This window comes from Ursus americanus, chromosome 10, assembly GCF_024610735.1.
Source record: "Ursus americanus isolate L20-20 chromosome 10, mUrsAme1.1.p, whole genome shotgun sequence".
NCBI lineage: Eukaryota > Metazoa > Chordata > Mammalia > Carnivora > Ursidae > Ursus > Ursus americanus.
This window is the reverse complement of record NC_142136.1, coordinates 32171229-32195494: the sequence shown is the minus strand read 5'-3', so window position 1 is coordinate 32195494 and position 24266 is coordinate 32171229. Positions and strand designations below refer to the sequence as shown.

At 35.4% G+C, this 24266-nt stretch overlaps 1 protein-coding gene across 10 annotated transcripts in view; it reads right to left on the bottom strand.

The window, feature by feature from the left end:
- KLF12 (KLF transcription factor 12) overlaps window positions 1–24266 on the bottom strand; it is a 420803-nt gene that overhangs the window by 148643 nt on the left and 247894 nt on the right. The window contains exon 4 of one of the 10 annotated variants that reach the window (XM_087865097.1): window positions 2454–2520. The exons of the other annotated variants lie outside the window; for them this stretch is intronic. Coding sequence (XP_087721223.1) covers window positions 2454–2477 — 24 coding nt within the window. The 5' untranslated portion in view covers window positions 2478–2520. The remainder of the gene's footprint in view (window positions 1–2453; window positions 2521–24266) is intronic. 10 annotated transcript variants of the gene reach the window in all.

Here is a 24266-nt window from a genome sequence, read left to right as displayed (position 1 = left end):
CTTCTGTCAGGACCACTAAAAAATTTCTCCCTATCAGCAATAAGGCTGTTTCGCTTTCCTACCATTCGTGTGTTCACTGGCTAACACTTTTGGTTTCCTTCAAGAACTTTTCCTTTGCGTTCACAACTTGGCTAACTGTTTGGTGCAAGAAGCCTAGCTTTCAGCCTGTCTCGGCTTTTGACAAGCCTCCTTCACTAAGCTTACGCATTTCTATCTTTGGATTGATGGTGAGAGACATATGCCTCTTCCTCTCACCTGAACACGCAGAGGTCACTATAGGGTTACTAACTGGCCTAACTTTGCGTTGTGTCTCAGGGAATAGAGAGGTCCAAGCAGAGGGAGAGAGACGGGGAACAGCTGATGGGTAGAGGAGTCAGAAAACACACATTTATTAAGTATACTGCCCTACATGGGTGCGATCCGTGGTGCCCCCAAACAATCACAATAGTAACACCAAAGATCACTGATTTCAGATCAGCACAACAAATTTCATAATAATGAAAAGTTTTAAATGTGAAAATCACCAAAACGTGATACAGAGACACAAAGTGAGCAAAAGCTATTGCAGAAGTGGCACCAATAGGCTTGCTTAGAGGGGGTTTGCTACAAACCCCAGCTGGTCAAAAAAAAAAAAAAAAAAAAGGCAGTATCCGTGAAGTGCAGTAAAGCAAAGCTGATACAATGAGGAATGCCTGTATAAGCATCTGAGAAAGTGAGAGAAGATATGGTATGTTACCAGGAAACATATGGGGTAGGAACACTGAAAAGATTAGAAATAAAGAAAAGTCGGAAGTTTTAAGCACCACAGAGAAACTTCCGTTAAAAAAAAAAAAACAAAAACAAAAAAAGAAAGGATTCCATGCTAAAATTTTACCCTTGATTATTAACCACTCAGTTCTTGATACAACACTGATGGACTACTCAATCGCAGGGTCAACTAAGTGCCCCTGTTGTTTGTTTAAATAAAAGCCAACCAAGACTTTCGTCGGGGAGTGGTAACGTTAGCTGAATTTTGCTGTTGATGTCCTGGTGTGGAAACAATGATCAAACACTTAATATATTCAACATCATTAAAAAAAACAACACTCCTAAACACATGAAGATTTTAAATGAATACTGGATTTCTGTCAAAGAGCATGAGAATAATTAATTTCATAAAGTATCTCAACTGATTTATCACTAAAATAATAAAATATATCATTAAGCACACGCTATCAGCAAAAACAGTCTTGATTTCTCTCTCTCTTTTTTTTTCCTGTATTAGATATATCTGGAATTCTAATTTTGGAAATATTGACTATTTACACCACAAATTTTTCTCCTTCTACCCAACTAGACACAAGATTCCCACATAGGTTTACAAACCAAGGGCTGAGGTGTAATTCATCACTGTAGAAACATTTCATAATGTAAATGATTATATACATATAAACTTTCCAAAGGATTACATATTATTCCTTGAAAGGGTAATAATAAAATAATTTTTTAAAATAAAATGTCTTAACAAATTACTGCATAAATACCAACTACAATAAGATAAAGGTAACAATACACTTAGTAAAATATATATGTGAAAATCTAAAGATAAATGCACACAGGATTATCCTGTCACATATTATTTTCTTCAACTCTGAAAGCCAATTTTAATCATAATAGTCCACTCAATAAAATATTATACCTAATATTCTAGTGAACACATTCCTTTCAGTGATCTAGGGATTACACGTGAGCTTTCCTAATAAGATAATCTTTTTCCTGAATAAACGTTTTAAGATGTAACTTTAGCTTTAGGCATTGTGTTGAGTGAATATAAAAACAAATCCAAAGCCCCCTCCATGCCGGTACCCACAATACTAGATGTGTTTCCTGTAGTTGGCCATTATCATCAGCTGAATCTTATTATGGTCTGGCAATGACTAAAAAGTGCTTTTAATATTGGTCATGTCTTTTAAATACTTGGTAATCTTAACAAAAGAGGGGAAAAAAATGTCTGGACACAATCTCATCTTTGGAAAGTCCGCCAGAGAGTCTTATGTGTAGTCATGGTTGAGGACTGCGTAGACAGTACTCTGCTAAGTGTTAGCCAAGATTTACATGCCGTCTGTTTCACCTTTAACGGCACCAGAAATTTTTAGAGAAGCAGAGCATTTATACACATGGGTGCACGCGTGCACACACACACAAACACACACACACGCAAACACGATGTTCCACCTATCCATTTATCTATCCACTCCTCCAGCCAGCCAGCATTTAAATAAATTATATTTAATTTTATCTTCATAAATTTGTTGAGAAAATATCTCATGGTAGTTTTCAGAAAAGATTATAAATTGACCTAACACTACATGTCTCATGGTTTAACTGTTAGGATAACCTTTGCTTTGTAAGTGTGCAGTGTGGTTATTATAGAAAGAAAATTTGATGTGGACACAAAAGAATTCATGACTTACCCTGTCACTTACTAGCTGTGCCATCTTGGTATCATCATTAAAATTCTCTAGGTGTGAATTTATCTACCTACAAAAGAGTAATATAATTCCAAACTCATACAATTGTATTATAGATTGTATTCAGGGTATTAAGTGCTTTTCAGTAAAACTGGTTAGTGTGAGATAGAAGCAAATGAGCTCCCCCTCTTAGAACTAAAAATTCCAGGGGTGTGGTTCAGTCAGTTGAGTGTTCAACTCTTGATTTCAGCCCAGTGTAGCTCACTGGGGAGCCTGCTTCTCTCTCTCCCTCTCCCCCTCCCCTTGCTCTATCTCTAAAATAAATAAATAAATCTTAAAAAAACAAAAACAACAAAAAAAAACGAAACCCAGAACTAGAAATTCCAACACAACCTCATCTATGACTCTAACTCTCAGAAGTGACATGACTCAATGCACTGCACGTGAGCTCTTCCGATGCGGTTCTGCATAAATACAGGCGCTATATTGTATAGGCGCAGTGTTCATCAATCAGCCAAACAGACATATATACTACAAAAGTAGCTAAATAAGTCAAAGTATTACGAGATTTTTAGAGTCCATATGATTTTAAACAAACACATCTCTTAAAATATCAAAGACAGTCATTTGACACTGTTTAAATTTTTTCCGTATGTTTTTTCTTTTGCTTAACTAGATTGACCCATAGAATGATCTGCAAAATGGAATACATTCTCATCAATTGGTTTGATTTCTTAATTCCACAATATAAATAACCTACATCAATCCACAGTTCAGCCTGTACCCAATATGACGATATATAGTGATATTAATTATTTTGGGATGTTGACCATTCTTTGCCAGTCTTACCATGGGATGAAACAGCAGAGCATTATTCATTTCTTGTGTCTCAAAGGAAAATTAGTTTATATAAGTTTCACTGTCTGAGTTGGTGATTAATTGAACACGTCTTTTTTTATGGGAAGTGATTGAGGAAATGTACTGTGTGCTTCGTGTAAAAAAAGGAAATAAACTATATATCTATGATTCCATATCCTTGATCATTGAAGCTTTTAAGTTACACAGCATTATTTTAGAAGCAAGTACGTTTAATTAATGAGCTAAGTTCCTTTTTTTTACACAAAGCACACAGGACATACACCCTTAGTTTTTGTGCCTTGGTTTCCCTCGTAAGTAAATGAAATTTTAGAGTTATGAGCACCATGCTGAAAGCAAGCAAGCTATACCTCCAGCCATTTTTACTCTGAGTGTCCAAGTCACCAAACAACTGCTTATGAACAGAGCGTGCACTGAACTTTCTTCTCTATTGTTTTATTTTACTAAAAAGGAAAGCCTATTTTTTAAAGATATTATTTATTTGACAGAGAGAGAGAGAGTGTGTGCACAAGCAGGGGGAGCGCATCAGGCAGAGGGAGAGGGAGAAGCAAGCTCCCCCCTGAGCAGAGAGCCTGACGTGGGGGCTGGATCCCAGGCTCGATCCCAGGACTCTGGGCTCATGACCTGAACCAAAGGCAGATGCTTAACCAACTGAGCCACCGAGGCGCCCTAAAAAGGAAAGCCTATTTTTCAAGATTCATCTTACATGTGCCCTTTTGGTCATCATTTGTCTTGCTTTCAGCCCCGTGATCTTCCTATTTTATTCCACATGTTCAAGGGCAAACTCTTAAATGCAAACACTGTAAAAGTATGTTTTTTTTAAGACTTATTTTAGAGAGAGAGAGAAAGAGTACACACGTGCTTACATACACACATGCATGTGAGCGGAGGAGAGGTGCGAGGAGGGGGTACAGAGGCAGAAGAGAGAGAAACTCCAGCTGACTCCCCACTGAGGGCAGAACCTAAGGCAGGGCTTGATCCCAAGACCCTGAGATCATGACCTGAGCTGAAATCAAGAGTCTGACGCTTAACCCACTAAGCCACCCAGACACCCCAAAGTGTGTATTTGTAAAACTCACCAAAAAAATTTAAAGCAACATATACTAAAGAAAAGGAGAGACAAACTGTAACTCCTCTAAAAGTACAGATGAGAGAATAAAAGGAAACAAGTAGAAATATTCTACTGACAATCTGGACATTGGCTCAGAAATTAAATGAGCTATCCACTGTATGCAAGGGGAAGATATATGAATGAATATTGAGTTCAACTGCGTTATCTCAATATCTCAAGTGTTTAAGAAATGACTGATTCCTTAAGAAAATTCAGAATATATGCATAACACAATGGACTATGTGCTTTTACATTTACATTTTTGTGCTTTCACATTTGAATTGAAAAGGAGAGCCTTTTTTATTTATTTTTTTTCTTTTTAAATTTTTTTTTCAGAATTTTACTTAAGTTCTAGTTAGTTAACATATAGTGTAATACTGGGTTCAGGAGCAGAATTCAGTGATTCGTCACTTACAGATAACACCCAGTGTGCTCATCATAACAAGTGCCCCCCCTTAATTACCCATCACCCAGAAAGTGGCAGCCTTTAAAAAAGGGTTCAATACACATTTAAATTTATCCCAACTTTTCCTTATTTTCTAATTGTCATGCTTTTCTATGACCTATTTATTTCCCAGGGCTTTCATAATATGTACCAAAGCAATCAGAATCTATGTTAACAGCGGACCGCAAATCTGAAACTCTATCTTGGCACATGTGTGTATTGTGAAAATGGGCTATTAGGAGACGGGGAGGCTTCTCCTCCTACAGGTGAAGGATAGAGGGGATCCAGTTAATGCCTTTTTTAAAATACCAGACAGTGAAATGAAGCAATGGAAAGACTAACAGAAATGTCTGGACATGAACATGTGTTATATGTCACATGTAAACATACAGATATTTAGCAAATAAATAATATTTTGTTTTACCACATAATATAATCAGTGAATACTTATCACATTTGCTAGATGTGATTATTGTGAAGATATTAAGCCACTTACATCCTATTTACCTGGCCAAATGATATAAAGAAGCAGTGTCCCAAAAACAAATGTCAAAAGGAAGTCTAGGAAGTCAGTTTTGTTCCTTTTTTTTTTTTTACAACTGCTGTCACACTGAACCTTACAAAGCATGCAAAGATGTCTTAAAAATAAACTGTATGATTCCAACTATACGTCATTTTGGACAAGACAAAACTATAGAGACAGTAAAAAGATCAGTGGTTGCCAGGGGCTTGGGGGAAGGGAGAGGAGGGGAGGGACGAATAAGTGAAGCACAGGGGATGTTTAGGGTAGTGAAACTCTTCTCTCTGTTACTGCAGGGGTGGATGGATACGGGTCACTACACACTTGTCAAAACCCACACAACTGTACAGAGTGAGCAACCTCAACGCAATGATAATACTAACGTATCGATACAGGTTAATTAAATCATTAAGTGTAACCAACGTGCTGCACTAATGCAAGACCTCAATACTAGGGGAAACTGCAGGGCTGGGACTGAGGTGGGAAAATGGAATATTTGGGTACGATCTGCCAAATTATTCTGTAACGCTAAACTTGCACTAAAAAAATAAATCCCGCTCATTAGCTGTAGGAAACTGAATTCAATATTAATGCTGTTACAAGACCCAATTTTGTCTATTATTTTGTTTATCATTCTTCCCAAAAATTAATAAGCCAAAACTATTATCACAGCATTAGTGAATTAAAAAAAAAAGAGATAACTGTTTCAGGCTTATGTTTTCTACCTCATGATCAGAATTTGTTTTTGTTCTTTTGGTTTTGAATTATTATTATTCAGTGACTGATTTAAATATTAAAATTTCACATTCATAATACGTTAAGCCTATAACATGTGTTATAGACTCTTGGGGGAAAAAAACGTTCATTTGAATCTTCACCCTAGACCATAGACTCACGCCAGGTACTGAGGCAAATGTCCCTGTGCTCATTACAGATTTTAAAACATGCACTCATGTTTCCCATTCTCAAACAGATTAATCTTCTCTGCTACCAGCTGGACCTTGCTTTTGATTTCACAAAATGTTCACCACAGTTATTTTTATAATGATACCTCGCAGTGGTGGAAATACATCGAATTTTGGAGACAAAAAAACTTGACCCAAAGAGGATGAGATAGCCAAATGACACATCTGGAAACCCTAACACATTGCAAACTATAAAGCAATAATGCCGTCTTTTTATGGAAAAGGAGGTATATTTACAAATGTGGGTCTTACTTTCTGGATCTTTGCAGCAAGCAAGTAGTCAAGAACAGCCTCTGTATGTTTCCCTTCTTAAAGAAAGTGCCTTTAAAGAGAAATCACCAACCAGGCCAAAACAAGACTAATGGCAAAAACGATGGAAATCGATCTTTTCCCACCTATCCCTGCAATCAGAGGCAGCTGCGATGGAAAAATGGCGCAAGCAGACAGGTAATAGAGTTTAAATGCCCCCGAACTTATTTATGATTTAATTCCATCTCAGCTCACTACGAAGTCACTAAAAGGCTCCTGTGCAAACCAACACTTTTAGCCTCATCTTTTGGCATCCTAGTAAATGAGGTCGATGCACGCAAGTCTAAGGATCTGAAAGGATGAAAGTATGGACGGGTTTTGTAAGTGGTCCCCATTTAACTGAAGTCGCCACAGGGCACACATGGGTGTAATTAACACGTGTCTGTGGAGTACGGGGTGCCCATCAAGCCCATGTTGATCATACCTACCAGGAAATGCAAATAAGGAAAAGGGGAGAAGGGGCAGGCTGGAGCCCCAGAGACGACAAAGGCAGGAACAGGAAAGCAGAAAGGACAGACAAGTCCTGTGACTGAAACAGAGGACCTGGCGGCCACCCAAGACCCCTGCTAATCAGGAGAGACTAATAATGACAGGGGGCATCTCGGCTCAGTATTGGCTGGGACACTTACTTATAAAATATAAGAATTTAAAAAAACGTTACTAGTACTGCTGTCAAGGATGCAGTAAATGGACACTTTGTTATGCTGCAGGCTAGCAGGGTAATTGGGTACACATTTTCAGGAATGCTGTTGAACTATGTCTCAAGAGTCTTAAAATACCTTAAAACAAATAACATTTTTAAGAATCTAGGGCATTGCCATCTCCCTCTCCTCTTCCCTCCCCCATATATATGCATGTGTACACACACAGACACACACAGACACACACACACACACACACACACGCACACCCCTCCCAAGCTGAGAGGGAGGGGATCTATTCAAAGCTTACCCCTAATTACCGTATTTTGAAAACCAGAATAATGTTTGGAATAGAAATCTTCAGTTAATATCAATGTTGGCTTTCAGAAATCACCAGAGAGAATACGCTTTGGGGGGGGGGGGGGGAGTCAAGGAAATTTAGCACGCTTAGTCACAATTCCTGTGGATGCGGAGTGACCTCATGATTTCAAGCGCTGGCACTGTAAAGGCTTCCAAAGATGGTTGTTCTATTAGGAAGATTATATATTTATCAACCATCTCAAGTTCAGGCAAATAAGTACTTCAGATGGCTTTGGAGAAAAACCCCAGAGGCAGCATAACCACTGTTGTAAACAACGCTGCAATGAAAGCGATGGAGATGAGGTGTTGGAGGACGTGAGGACTTCAAAACTGGCTCTAGTGAGGACATGGGCATTGATGTTGAACTTGCACGTGAAGATACTCTATGAAATAATATAAAATTGGGGAATCTGGAAAAGTTCAATATTTTAAAATGTATACACTAGTTCATATAAAGTGTGGTTTGTTTTAGAACTAATTTAGTACATTAAAATATGATAACCGCTAAAGTTAAACTATTTATGAGTTTACGTATTCAAGCTGGTTACAAAAGTTTCGTCCGGGGGAAACGGCATAATTTTATGCAGGGACTTGTATTTAGACAAAGACCTCAATTGGGGATTTTGGCGAAGAGGTATACACAAATGCTTTTGTCTTATTTATAGGAGTAAACATTTGAAACAACAAAGTGAGAATAAAAACGGAATAAAGTTTGGAAGGATGGCTTTAGCTCCGGATATAAACGGAATCATCCATGCAACATTTCAAAGGGAAGACATGCATAAGTCCAGGACACAGTGGTGGTGCCAGTAGTTTAAAAAGCATCACATGTGACTCCAGTGATGAGCCAGGTTTGGGAAACAATATTCGCTGACATGGAGAATACTATCTCTATAACGTTAACTAAAAAATGTTAGGATACAAAACCGCATATAAAGAGTAAGCTTAATTTTGTCTCCACCACCATCATTTTTATTGACATGTGAAAATAAGAAAAAGCCTAGAAGACAACTACAGAAACATTAATAACAGTTTCACCATTTGGTAAATTTCTGGTTGATCTAGATTTCCTTTTTATCTAAGTTTTCCTTATTTTCTACAGTGAACCTGTGCTAATTTTGAAAATAAAAAGAACTGTGTTATATTTCAGGAAGATACACACAAGGAGTGTACGGAATATATTTTCAGGAATAAAATTTTGAAAAAAGGAACAGAGGCATTTCTAATTTTTAATCTGGCTTTCCCTAGAATCTAGTGAGCCATGATGTCATTAGAAGAAAATAACAAATTCTATTGAAATCCCCATCTGCCAACGGCGTTACTCCCATCAGTTTTAAAAAGACGGGCGGCACAGATATTTTACAGAAATTAACGTCTCTACCTATGTAACTGTTTCTACCTATGTAACTGGAATGAAACTAAAAACAAGAGCTAAATACAATCGGTAACTAAAGGTATGTAACTGCAGTAACCCCAGTGGTTTGAAACTATGGATTCCTCTGGAAATCCCAAGCTGCTGCATTACAGTTTACCGGGAAAACATTTTCATACTTGAGAAAGTATTGAAAACAATTACATACCAATGTGTGGGAACTACAAAGCTCTTCGGGTTTTTAATGAAAAGCTTTCACTCAATCAATACATATTTAGTGAACATTAGTATATAACCAGCACCACGCTCTGAGAAATGGGAGAATGCCACGAAAGGATGTCAATGCCTGTCCTGAAAGAAGCCACTCCTCCCGACCCCAACCCCAGAGGTTTAATGAAAGTTTCATCACATTTTAGTGAACTGCATTCAGAAAACATGAAATGTATATGCAGAGGGAATACTTCAACATTGTGCTTTAAACAACAGAGGTTATTAAAAGTGAATCTGAAGGAAAAAACTGTGCTCTTTAAATCAACTTCTTCAGAGTATATACACGAAACAAGTATACATTTAAATAAGTATGATAGAGACCTTATAACCATAAATTAAACTTAATTAATTATTAAAAATGCAGGAAAAAAATTAACATTTATATAATATTTAGTACAACATTATCTGGCAGAATTTTCTCCTTCAGTTCTATAAATGAAGAAATACAGTCTCACAGAAGTTGAAAGAATCGTCTGAGGCCATGATATTATATGTATCTATGATCTAAACCGAAAAGTAATTCCTAAGGCTAAATGTCCTCCCCAGTGCCACCCTTATCAGCCCTGGAACAGGGAAGGAGAAAGAGAGCTCATGTCTTTATTTGAGAAATTTTTTAATGCAGTTCCCATGAAATCAGTCTATGGCAATACCCAACTGAAGAAAGTATAAAAATGAGCACTGCGTGGATACTTGTGCAGTAAGCATTTGCTCACTTTCCCTATATCCTTGGCACATAAGAAACTTAATGGCACAAGGCGGGTATCAGTGACCCACATCACCATGTTTATTTCTTATTTAGTTCCTGTTTGTTTTCACAGTGAGCCTTAGAATAGCATCCCGTATTTTGTGCCCTGGCCACGCTGAATATTATGTAAGTTTGAAAGAAATGAGAAAACATGATGGAATGAAATGGAAAAACCAAAATCCTAAACAGATTTGTACATAGCACAATTAGAAACATAAGGGGATCAATCAGCTCACCATCTACTGAATTTCTTCTGTTCCTTTTCTTTAAAGCCAAATACTCAGAAATTAAAACAAAAACAAAACAAAAAAACCCGAACACTATTTTTGACTAGTGATGCATGGCTCCTGATAAAAGCAGTGTAATACAGTAACTTTGGAAATAGAACAATAATAAGTGAGACGCAGGGGTTTTATAAAAAGCACACTTGCCTGAGTTCTAGCTTTGGTTCTATTCTAGGTGACCAGTCCATTTATCGTCTCTCTTCCTTTGATTTCTAATGAAAATGACCCTGATTATGCTTTGGCCCACTTCCTGAGCCTCTTCTCTCCTCCAGCCCTACCGGATTCCACCTGTCTAGAACAAGATCCTGCCCTGTCTTCCAAGCACTCTGAGCTTCACATGTCCTTCTCCAGCGAGCCTGTGTGCCCATGAAGACATCATTCCTTCTAGTTCTTTTGCAGCCCTGAATCTATCACAGTCGCTGGTCCACAGTAAGCTCTTAATTAAAGCTCATTAGTAAAGCTCCAGTTGCTCTCAAAAGCCCTTATTAACTCTAAAATTAAATAAATCTATGAAATTACCCCATGTCTAAAACGTAACAAACAGTAAATATATTAACTTAATTACACCATATATACAAATATTAGAGTTGAACGTTTCTGTTGGCTCATTCATTTTTAAAGAATTTAATTTATTAATTGCCATTTTATTAATTCCTCTCACTACAGAACTTTAAGGGACTAGTTTTGAGATATCGTGAAACAATGTTTAAAAGAAGGGATTAAAGATGCACTCTTCCAGTGGGCCTAAAATCTAATAAGGCCTGAGTCTCACTTTCTGTTTTTGTTAATTTGAAGTACATTACTTTTGAGGCTTTTGTCTCTGACAAGTAGAAAATCTTAGATAGAATTGCTAAGTCTATTACTGTAACAGTTAAAAGATAACGTTCTCTCCGGTTCTAAAATTTAGTTTTAATGTCTATCAAATTCCACAAAGTTAGTTATGATTTTGTATGTATTTTTTCTGTCAATCAGGAAATAATACATGAAAGGGAAATTATACATTTTTAATTAGATATGATGATAAATGTACATGTCTGATCCGGTTAATTTTCCAACCTGCAGTAATTAATAAAAAAATGCTACTCTAAGCCCTTCTGTGGTGATGTCCTACACCAACAATCCTGACTCGCTCCTTCTTCCCTCCAAACTCTATGGCACGTTTTCCATACATTTTATTCATCTTCCCTTTCTCCTCTTCCCCTATTTGCTTACTGGGCTCAGTTTCTTTATGTTAATCATAGAAGACTAGAACTTTTGCCTACCTCCATTCCATGTTCTCCAATTTCATCTACGTATCTGACATTCGTTCTTACACTAAAGGAGTTCTCAGACAGAATAATTGTGGCCCCGGGGGGACACTGAGCAATGAATGTCTGAAGACATTTCTGATGACCACAATCGAGGGCAAGGGTGACAGGACAGATTACAACAAAGACAAAAGATCAGGAGTGCCGAGGTTGAGAAACCCTACACTAAACTATCACGTCCTTCCAACCTTTTTTCCCCTTCTATCATCCTGTTTTTTCCGTTGTTTTCTTTAAATTCTTTTGTTTTTTCATTTTTTCCTCCTCAAAGTCCGCCATATGTGTTAACCGTGTAAATACATCTGTACAGTCCAAACGTCGGTATGTGCATCTCTGTGGGCGTGGCTTAGGTATTGGTATGAATGGTCGTGGGCATGGACACACTCCTGTGACTTCCCAGCGTGAAGTACGCTTAAACATTATGCGAGTGTGTGTGTGTAGTGTGCATTTACACAAAAATTAATTTGAGGAGTTTATGATCTAAAGATTAGACGTGTATATATGTGTGAGTTCACATGCCTTCTTTTTGTAAGTATTTAATACTGTTTAGCTTTCATACTTGTGCTTTATTGAAAAGAAGAATACAGCTATATTTGTATTTGTAAAAGTCAAGGAGGGCTGGGGTTGGGTCAGAGAGCTGAAGTCCCAAGTGCAACTGATGGTCTCACCTCCATTAAGCATCTGCCTTTCCAGGAAGGCTTCTGGGTTTCAGCCAAAGCATGGCTCCTGCCAGCTACATCTAAGCCTCAGACCTGAATCACCTTCACCACGAACAAAGGCATAGTCACGTACATCTAACACAGACGTGTATATGTGCATCACGGTATTTCAGTTAGTCCTCACAACATCTCAATATAGGAAATTATTATGAATCAGTTTTACAGAAGGGAAACAGAAGCTGAGAAGAGTTAAGAAATGTGCTCTACAGGTGGTAAGGAGCAATGTCAAGACCATTTTTAGTGACTACTGACAATAAAACCCCTGCCCTCAGCTATAATGCAATATTCATTTCCACAACTGATTTTATGTCTGCCTCCAGCAGATCAGGAAAGACTGAAATCACCCCCCGCCCCAAAAAAACCTTTTCCTTTCATTCTGTGCAACTTGAAGACTATATCATTTCATAAAGAAGAAAGAGTCAAAAAGGTAAAGTAAAAGCTTTCATGGACTTCATGAACATATATTAGCAGAATTATTTTTCCTTTATTAGTTCTCCTTATAATATCTCTAAGAAAACATTAACTGTACATTACTCAATTATTTATTGAATAAATAAGAAAAAGAAAAAAAATCAGGCACACTAATCACTTCTTTGATCCAAATAATAGAACCTTGATTCCCATGAGATAAAGTTACTCTGTGTTTTTTGGCTTTAAATGATCCCTATGATGAAATTCCAAATTAATTATTAAATAAATAGGCGAGCTCACATTCACATGGTTCATTTTCTTCTTAGCATCAGTACTTTCAGTTGCAGTAAAATAGCCAACGTTCAATTATCTACAGTCTTACAAGGGATCACAGAATAAGTAATCCCAAATGACAGATAATCCCAAAAGCATTTATATTGGGTTTTAAATTCATTATATGATTTCAGCAGATTTACTGCCATAATTATATTCTTTTTCTCAGGCTCATATTAAAATTCATTTGTATTTCTTGAGCACAAGCCAAGTGACAGCAGAAGGGAGGATCCCAGATAAATGCTGAATGACAATAGGAAGTTGATTTGCTATTAGCATTTTTTCCTGTAATCAACATGAAGATAATCAAGAGTTGATCGTGAAATCGCATTTCACATTTATTAAATGTCTTATAGGATTAATTTAAAAAGATATAGTACAACACTATACCAGAGGGATGAAGGGCGTAAGTTATGGATGTTAATAGACTTAGGCTTGTGCCCTGGCTCTGTCTTAGTTCTGTGACCACAAGAAAGTTGCTTATCTTTCTAAACTTCAGTACTTCACTTACAAATGGTGCTAATATTTGTACCTAATTGTACCATTTGAAGGTAGTTTTGAAGATTAAATTGTTGAATGCACACTGCCTGACACAAAGTTAGTTGTGGTTGTATTTTTTTGTTCTAGCTATTATCTATTTTACTCTAGTGCTAAAACTAGAGATTACTTACATCTGATAGCTTGTATCCATCCACCTTCCATAAAAGGACATGGCCTTTATTATTCGATAAATTATATATAACACATTGTAGGGTCAAATGTTAAAATCTGTTCATCATCTGCTACAGCAGAAAGCATTTGGAGACATATTTGTATTATAACTATCAAAACTAATTGGAAAAAAAAATTAGAGATGGACAATTTCTTGTTTTAAACCCCCTGGGGCCATATATGTTTCAGAATTCAAATGTTTTGGATTTTAGGAAGGTAACAGCACACCTCCAAGAAGGTTTAAGTGGAGCTGCATTCTCAGACATGTGAATATTTCTGCAGTAAAACAAATAAGCATTTACATTGTATTATACATAAAGACTATAAATATCTGCACATCAATTTAGTCCAGGTTTTAATTCTAAATGAGTTTTTTAAATGTTAACTTTTCAGAACTTTTAAGGATTTTAGAATTATGAATAAGAGCTTGTGAGACTGGAATGATACCAATAGGGGTAAGATAATTGAAGAATAAAACAAATCCTTTTTCTTGGTGTACATAAAATGGTCCTGGATAATTTCGTGTCAATGCAACTCTGAAGAGTAAATCAAGCTTAAATAATAGCACCTGATTTGATAAAGGATACAGCCGATATGGTGATTTGTTAACGGGTGACAGATAGACGGCACTGTCCCTTTCCCCTTGTACTTCAATTAGGAATTCATTTCTTTCAAAGCCATACATTACTGATGAGCTGAATTATGAGATTTGAGTTTTAATAAGCTATTAATTTTTTGATGCTTTCACTGGTCAATACTGGGGTAGAATAAGAGCAATGACAGGAAAAAGGGTTGGTTCTTAGGGGGGAAAACCTGACTTACATTGTATTTTCCCACAAATATAAATATACCCTGAGATTACGTAGAAAGATGACATTTTGATGTATATTTGTAAAAGATTAAAGGAAAGGGCTTACACAGTTCACTGATACATGAATATTCTTATTATGAGTAAAGGAAAACATTATTGACTATAAATCCAATATATCCAATCAGAAGGGTTTTAAATTATGAAGAAGTTCGGAAATTAGTCTGACTGCCAAGGCAAGACTTGCTAAAAATTCTGTTCAACAGGAACATCAATCAACACAAAAGTCCATCATTCAGGCTGTGGTAAATTTTCTGGAATACGTGGCATGAGAAGTTCACAAAGGAATGATGGAATATATGTGTAATACAAGTGGTATATATAAAAAGAAAAGATCATAAAAATAAGGATTTCAAAGAAGACAATGCTGGCAACTCTGAATAAGGTTGGTTGAGCACGACATCTTTCAATTCAATCTAACATTAAGGAGTAGTAAGAATTAACAGGTTTAAAGGCTTCATCTGCCCAAGTTCACACATATGGAAACCCTGATAGAAAATAGAGGATGACAGACATATATGCTATTATGTTATAATAATTAAAAATAGAGAATAAAGGCAAAAAAAGAGGAATCTATAAATAAAGCACATGTCAGTGTCAATTCAATAGGTGAACTTTAAATATGACTGTGTGCTTGTTGTCAAAATAAAAAAGTAACATGAGTAGCTCCACAGATCACATTACCTCAAAAGGGGATTGAACACATTTTTCACCGCTGGTTCAAAACATGCATTAAATTGCAAAAATTTTTCATGAAGGGCTTTATGGGTAAGATCTAACGTGATGAGATGAAAAATAATCTAAAGTAATCTAGACAATTTATAGCAGACAAAACATATGACAAGAAAGGGGTAAATTTCATTTCTGCTAAGGCAGAGTACTTTGTTGAAGATCAACCCTCCTGGGGCACCTGGGTGACTCAGTCAGCTAAGCATCCAACCCTTGATTTTGCCTCTGGCATGATCTCAGGGTTGTGAGATCGAGTCCCACATTGGGCTCTGTGCTGGTCGCGGAACCTGCTTAAGATTCTCCCTCTCCCTTTGTCCCCCACACTTCTCCCCTAAAAAAAAAAAAAAAAAAAAAAATTAAAAAGATCAACTGTCCTACTAAAAAAGGAGAAAATATTACTCCAAAATTGGAATCTACACATACATAAAGAAGCCTAATATAAATTGTAGAAGGAAAAACAATACAATACCTGACATTGAAAACTTGATACCTGTGTTTAACAGCAGAACAGACATAGCAGAAGAAAGGATTCACGAACTGAAACATGAGTGAGAAGAAATTTGCCAGAATGAAGTCTGGAATGGAGAAGTAGGTAAGATAGTATGACACCTTAAAAAGGGTAAGACATATGGGATAGATCCTGTGTGCATGTGACTGGAGGCCCAGAAGGAGGAGAGAGAGAATAGGTAATAGGGCAGAAGTAACACTGAAAAACATAATGGCCAAGAATTTTCTAACCTGATGAAAGATATTGAATTGTAAATTTAGCAATCTCTATGGATCACAAACCATATAAGTTCAAGGGAAACTACTCAAGAATAGTCAGTGAAAGGATGACCTGCAAGGAAGTTACTATATGACCAAAGAATTACTTTGTAAAAAAATAGTGAAAGCCAGGAGACAATGGAAGGGCATTGTTAAATTGCCGAAAGAAAAAAAATGAAATAACTGACAACTTTGATACTTGTCATAAAAAATCAAGGCAAAATAAAGACCTTTTAGAATAAAACTGAGAATTCATAGCCAGGAACACCATACCAAAAGATACACTAAAGAGAATTCTTCAGGCCTGAGGAAAAGGATCTCATATAAAAATATGGAAGGAAAAGAATAAAGACCATTAAGAAAAATAAAAAGGTAAATACACAGGTAAATCTAACTGAATAATGACAATATGTCAATAATTGTATCTTGTTCGGTTTAAAATATAGAACAAAGAAGGAGAGGGATATAGAGAGTTAAAATGTCCCAACATCTTTGCATTGTCTAGAAACAAGAAAAATGTCTATGGTGGACATTAACAAGTCAAAGGGATAACGCAATCTCTAGGAAAAGCCATTAAGAGTAATAAAATAATATTTATACTGATAAGCTACAAAGCTTAATAATAAAAGGGAAAATAAAAGAAAGTTTCTTGATTAATACAGAGAACATAGAGAAGGGTAAAAAAATATTACAGAACAAAGGAAATAAAAAACATACAGTAAGATGGTATATTTAAATGTAAAGTATCTCACATTCTGCAGTTATGTAGTCTAGCTTTTTAAGGTATTTACATATTTTTATAGTTTAAATTTTTTAACAACCTAAAAGTGGCAAATCTTGAATGTTAGACTATAAAAGTTGAAACTAAAAGAATGAAAAGAATTAGGCAAATACTAAGCCATAAAAGGCCGGTATAGCTGTACAAACACTAGGAAAAAAGTTGATAATAAACTAGAATAATTAGTACAAACTAAGATGGACATCTTGTAATGACGAAATGACCTGTCCAATAGGAATATATATAACAATTCTCAATTTGTATCCACCTAAAAAATACCCTCCAAAAGCAAAAATATAAAGGACTAAAATGAAAAATAGACAAATCCATATATAAGTGTGAAATTTTAACACATTTCTCTCAACAACAGATAAGAAAAGGAGACAAAAAATGAGTAGGAATATAGAAGATTAAAAAAGAAAATACAATTAATAAACTTCCTTTATTTGACCCTTTTAGAACGAAGTGCCTAATATCTTCCCAATAAAGTGTTTTTCAAGTACTCATGAACTACGTGTCATAATCTGAACATACCATGAGCTATAAAGTAAGTCTTAACAAATCCCAAGAGTTAACATTATTCAGCATATGTTGTCTAACTCCAGTGGAATTAGGCTAAATACCAAATGCAAAAAAATAACTAGCAAATCCCTGAGTACTTAGAAATCAAGTGGTATACCCTAAAGTCAGTCCATGGTTGAAATTACAACAAAAATTAGAAAATATTTTGAATCAAATAAGAATAAAAATTGGATATGTGAACTCTGGGATATAATTAAAGGTGTGATTAGATGAAAATTTCTGCCCTTAAAACATATATCAGAAAATCAGAAAGGCTGACAATCAATGATCTAAGGATCTAAAGAAGTTAGAAAAAGCAAAGCAAATTAATTTTAAATAAAAATGGGAAGAAAGGGGCGCCTGGGTGGCACAGCGGTTAAGCATCTGCCTTCGGCTCAGGGCGTGATCCCGGCATTATGGGATCGAGCCCCACATCAGGCTCCTCCGCTATGAGCCTGCTTCTTCCTCTCCCACTCCCCCTGCTTGTGTTCCCTCTCTCGCTGGCCATCTCTCTCTGCCAAATAAATAAATAAAAATCTTTAAAAAAAAAAAGGAAAGAAAATAATAAGCATTAACAGAACCTCAACAAAATCCCAAACTTGTTATTTAATAGACTAATAAATTCATAAACTTGCAGCAAAACTGATAAAAAGAGAGAGAGAGAGAGAGAGAAGGCAGCCATTAACAATGTCAGGATTTAAGCCCACAGACATTAAAAACATAATAAGAGTGTTATAAACAGATTAATGCTAACAAATTTTAAAATTCTGATAAAATAGAGAAATTGTTTAATAAGGACAATTTACCAAAACTGATACAAGAAAAAAAAGGAAAACCTGAAGGTTCCTGTATCTATTGCAGAAATTGATTCAACCTTCTGACTAAAGAATCTCTAGGCCCAGATTTATTTTATAAATTAATTATTTCAAACCCATTATTATGGACTAATTAAGAAATAACCCAAATCTTACACAAAATCTTTCCAAGAATAGAAAAAGAAAACACATTTCTAAATGATTTTATGAGGCTGGTACGCTTGCTATCAAAACCCAACAAAATTCAAAAACAAGCAAAACTATAGTTTTAGAAGTCTAGATAGTTCTGATTCTTGAAATTGGACAGTGATGGGATATGAATGAGACATATAAATTCCTGTTTATCTGAGTGGCAGTTATATGTCTGTGTTCACTTTGTGAAAATTCCACAAACAGCACACTTAAAATTTATGCACTTTTCTGTGTGAATGCTATATAACAAGTTAAAAAGTTACCTTAAAAAAGTGAATGAGGCAACCCCTTTGTTTAGACCTTTCTGCAGATCAACATTAATCCTTTAAATAAAAGTATGTGTACGTTATCTGAAGAATAAGGTTGTTACCTTGAAGAATAAAGTCATTATGTACTCAATATTCTAAACTCTCAAGTTTTTGCAGACAGTTTATGGCTTACCAAGACTCCTCAATGCCTTACCTGAAGACAGTGTATAATAAAGCAGGGGGGCCATTACTTTTGAGAGAACTGGTAGTGGGAAGATAATGAGATTAGACCCTGGCAGGAACCTAGACCACTGCCCAAGATAGAACACAGAATGTGGGTCAGCCTCTACCAATTAAAAAAGGATATAAATCTGGGAGTACCTAGGAAGCCATAGGCCATTACCAGATATCCCACTTGGCTAATATATCCTTAAGAAGTGAGGATGGGAGAGCTATGTGGAGTGAGGAAAAGAAGGAAGCTAAATATTTTCTGATAGAATGTCTAAAATCAAAAAGACAAGAAATATGAGGTATTGACAAGAATTTGGAGAAAAAGAAACTCTTGTGCACTCCAGGTGGGAATGTAAATTGGTACAGCCACTGCAGACAACAGTATGGAGGTTAGACAAAAAAATTAAAAATAGAAATTCCATATGCTCCAGTAATTTCACTACTGGGTGTTAACGCAAAGAAAACAAAAACACTAAATAGAAAAAATATATGCACCCCTATGTTTACTGCAGCATTATTTACAATAGCCAAGATATGGAAGCAACCCAAGTGTCCATTGGTAGATGAATGGATTAAAAAAAATATGATGTAGGGGCGCCTGGGTGGCACAGCGGTTAAGCGTCTGCCTTCGGCTCAGGGCGTGATCCCGGCGTTATGGGATCGAGCCCCACATCAGGCTCTTCCGCTATGAGCCTGCTTCTTCCTCTCCCACTCCCCCTGCTTGTATTTCCTCTCTCGCTGGCTGTCTCTATCTCTGTCAAATAAATAAATAAAATCTTTAAAAAAAAAATATGTAAACACCACACACACACTGAAATATTACACAGCCATTAAAAAGGATGAAAAGAATGTGATCTTGCCATTTGTGACAACATGGATGGACCCAGAGGGTATTAGGCTAAGTGAAATGAGTCAGAAAGACAAATACCATATGATTTCACTCATATACGGAATCTAAAAAACAAGTGAATAAACAAAGAATAGAATCAGACCTATAAATACAGAGAACAAATAGATGGCTGCTGGAGGAAAAGGTGGGTCGGGAAATAAGCAAAATGGGTGAAGGGGAGAGGGTTACACAAGCTTCCAGTTACAGAATGAGTAAATCATGGGAATAAAAGGTACAACATAGGGAATGTAGTAAATGGTGTTGTAATACGGTTGTACGATGAAGATGGTAGCTGCACTTGTGGTGAGAACAGCATAATGTATTGAGTTGTTGAATCACTTGTTGTACACATGAAACTAATCCAACATTGTGGGATCAACTATCCTCAAAGAAAATTTTTTTAAAGCATTGTCTAATAGGGGCGCCTGGTTGGCTCAGTCGATTAAGCATCTGACTCTTGATTTTGGCTCAGGTCATGATCTCAGGGTTGTGAGATCAAGCCCCATGCTGGGCTCCACACTAAGCGGGAATGTCTTGGATTCTTTCTCCCTCTCCCTCTGCCCCTCCCCCTGTTTGTGTTTTTCTTTTCTTTCTAAATTAAAAAAAAATTTTTTTTTAAATAATGGATAAATTTTTGGAAATTTCTGGGAAACAGTCAAGCTAGTAGGAGTAAAAGTCTCAAAGGTTCAGCTGTGGAAACCGAAACAGAGGCAGAAGAAAAGAATGAAACTTCATGAGAGTAGATGTTGTAATTTCCTTCACTGCTACATCCCCAATATCCACAGTGTTTGTTAAATAAATGAATGAAATGAGCTGGGGCTGTTATATGCTTTCCTTCATCCCATTTGCTTATTCCTCTCTTATCTCCTTCAGTCACTGAATTGACCACTGCACCTATCATATTTTCATGGTTTTAAGCCTAAAGCAAGAATTTTCATTATGTCAATCTGTGTGTTTCTGTGCACACACGTGTAATAACAAATGTAAGTTGAATCACGTTAAAATGAAAGGTGAAAAACTCATCACATAATTTTACCATAGAACATTCTAATGGATTCAGCAACTGATCTAAATGAGTGATTTTATTAGCTGTGGACATTTGATAATAGCCTGCTAAAACAATCTAATCAATGATCAATTTGACCTGTTTAGCTCTCATCTCTGCTTCCCTGTTAAGTGAGAACTTCAATAAGAGAGAAATCACTTTAGTAGATTCAACCTCTAAAAATAAACACAACGGAGAATAAGCCTAAACATGAAATGAGCCAAGAGAATCACCTATCAGATACTGAGAAGCAACTTCCTAATAAAGATTTATTAAATACGGTCTGAGATTTCTATCATTTTATTACTAGCCTAATTTTAAAATAGATAGCAATTCTCAAAATACTTTTTGTCAAATTTTCTTTTGCTTTAGTTTTGATGTGGTTGTTGTGTTCTTACTATTTAGAAATAACCTACATCTTACACAACTTAAAATCAGTGTAAGGCTCTGACCAAAATATTATGTAATCAAAGCACGCAGAAATGAGTTACTAAAAACCTACTTGATAATTTTTTCCCTATTCCACATTTGTAGATTTTTCTAAAAATTACATAAACCTTTGCTCAGCCTGAACTCTTTAGTGTACTATTTTATTATTAACAATAATAAAAATAAAATAATAATCAAAAATACTTGAATGTGTTCTATTTCTGCTCCAAGTAAAACTATGTGAAATGAAAAGATTTAATATACTATTCTCAGAGGAAAGAAAATGTAGGGTTATGGAATATCAATAATGTGTTTCAAAATATTGAGAAATAATGCACACTATGTATTCAAAACCCCTACTATAGTGTTTAAATTAGGAAATATTCAGAATTTATAATGTGAATAGTAAACATATGGCATCACTCAAAAAAGGCACTGAAGCAAATAATTCATTAAAAATGCAAATAAATACAAGTGAACTTGGTTAGAAAAGTCATGTCAGGGAACCAAAGGCTACTATAGCAGAGGAAAAGGCAAGGTTGAAGACTGTTCACAGGGGAGAATTCTGATGAGGTCAAGTGCAGCCTCCAGAGCTGTGGACTACTTATTAAGGAAGTAGCAGCTCTGAATTTTTATTACTGAGCTTTGCTCACACTGTGATGATATCAGATAAGGTATTTATGAATTGTCTGAATATCTGACCTTGGGACTATTTTATGAGTACTAGATATATTGCTTTTTATGGGGGAAATAGACAGTTCTATAAAAGGTAAATCATTCAGATTATCAAAAGAGAAAAGCGGGGGTATCCCCTGTGAAACATTTCATGCCTGTTCAATAAGTTTAAGCAATTATGCACTACGGTAAATTAAAATAGATTATAAATCAATTAATCAATCTCCCTAGAAGCAGTATAGTCATGTCAAATAATGACATGATGTCCTTTTTACAATAAAATTTAGTACCAATAAATCAGTTATTTAGGAAAATGTAACTGCAGCAATGCCAGTCTATTCTGAATTATAATCTGCTCGATAATGGACTTTTGTTTTCTTTAGCACAGAGCACTGTCTTTAGACAGAAGCAAAGTACTTGTAGAAGCTTGGGAAGCTGACAGGCACACCCTATCACACCACCCACCAACGTGGCAAATGGCCTACTCTGAGTGAAACCATTTATTGCTACTAGTTCAAGTCACTGGAACTAAGAAATGTGGGACAACTGACCATCACAATTTAACAATTATATTATTTTCTTTAGTATCAAGCATTACTTCTCAAGTTTTCAGTGATAACCTTCTTTTAAGTAAGACCTTACAAAAATGTCTTGGATTAAATATTAAATAAAAAAATTTTTTAAGAACCATAGCTCTTTGTCCTTATCAAGCTCCAAATATCTAGAGCTATTGCTAAATATCAGATTTGAGTTAGGGATTTCAAGGATGAGATATAAAATAAAAAATGGGGGGGGGGGAGGTTAGCCCGGTGATGAGTATTAAGGAGGGCATATATTGCATGGAGCACTGGGTGTTATATGCAAACAATGAATCATGGAACACTACATGAAAAACTAATGATGTGCTGTATGGTGACTAACATAACATAAAAAAAAAAAAGAAAAGAAAAGAAACTACTTTTCAGATGAAAAAAAATGATTAGTAACAATTTGAGTATTATTTACTACTGTTTCAAAACTACCTCTGTTTCAACAGTTGTCCATCTTAATTTCTCACATATCATATGTAAAAGAATACTTATTTAAAGAGAACCTAGTAATTATTCACAAATTAGACCAATTGCTCAATATTAAAAAAACTTTTTTGATCAAATTTAATTTTGTAATATTTAACCGATATTAACCAATATTTAACCAATTAACCAATATTAACCAATATTTAACCAAATTTGTAATATTTAACCAAAACCAATACTTAACCAATATTTAACCAAATATTTAACCAATGCAAAAATACCATTAATATAGGTGAGCATATGTAAATAATAATTCATTTAATTAAACATTTCAGTAAATAAATTTCTATAAAGCATAATAAAATAGATATCCATAATCAGTTTCTCTTCTTTTCTAATACATGTATTTATTCCCTTAGGGGTTACAAACAATAGTTTTAAAGCACCTTTGATATCTTGATAAACAGTATTTCCATTATCATACAATTTAAGTATTTTTTTTAGTTTCCATTATGATTTCTTATCTAATTCAGGAGTTATTTATAAAGATGTTAAATTTCCAAATGTATATTTTTACCTTATGACTTCTAATTAAATGCAGTAGTCAGAAAATGCAATCAGTGTGACAGGAATTTTTAGAAATCTGAAGAGGCTTGGTTTTATTGCCTATTTTTAGGTACATTTTTGCAGTTTTGAGACTTTTGAATAAATGCTTATTTTCTAAATTGTTCATGGAGGGGTCTCTCTATGTTTATTGCATTTACCTTATTAGTTATGTTACATAAATGATCATTATCTTTACTAGCTTTTTTGACATCAAAACAACTGACAAAGGTATAACGCAATGTCCCTCCATATCACAGAGAGTTTTTCAATTTCTTACAATCAATTTTGCTTTATATATTTTCATGTTACTATTTTAGTTGCTTACAAGTTTAGAACTGTTATATCATTCTGATAAAATATGTAGTGAAACTATCTCTACATCATTATATTTTCTGTACTGAAGTCTAAATGGTCTTAAATAAAATGGATAGATCTCTAAGCAAACCTGTCATGATTCCTTTACTTTCAATCTCTGTTTTTAGATTTAGGTGTGTTTAATTGTGCTTTTAAATCCAAACCAACAATCTCCCTCTTTTGGCTTTTGTGTTTAGTCCACTGCATTGTTTTCTATTGCTGCTTAACAATTCATCACA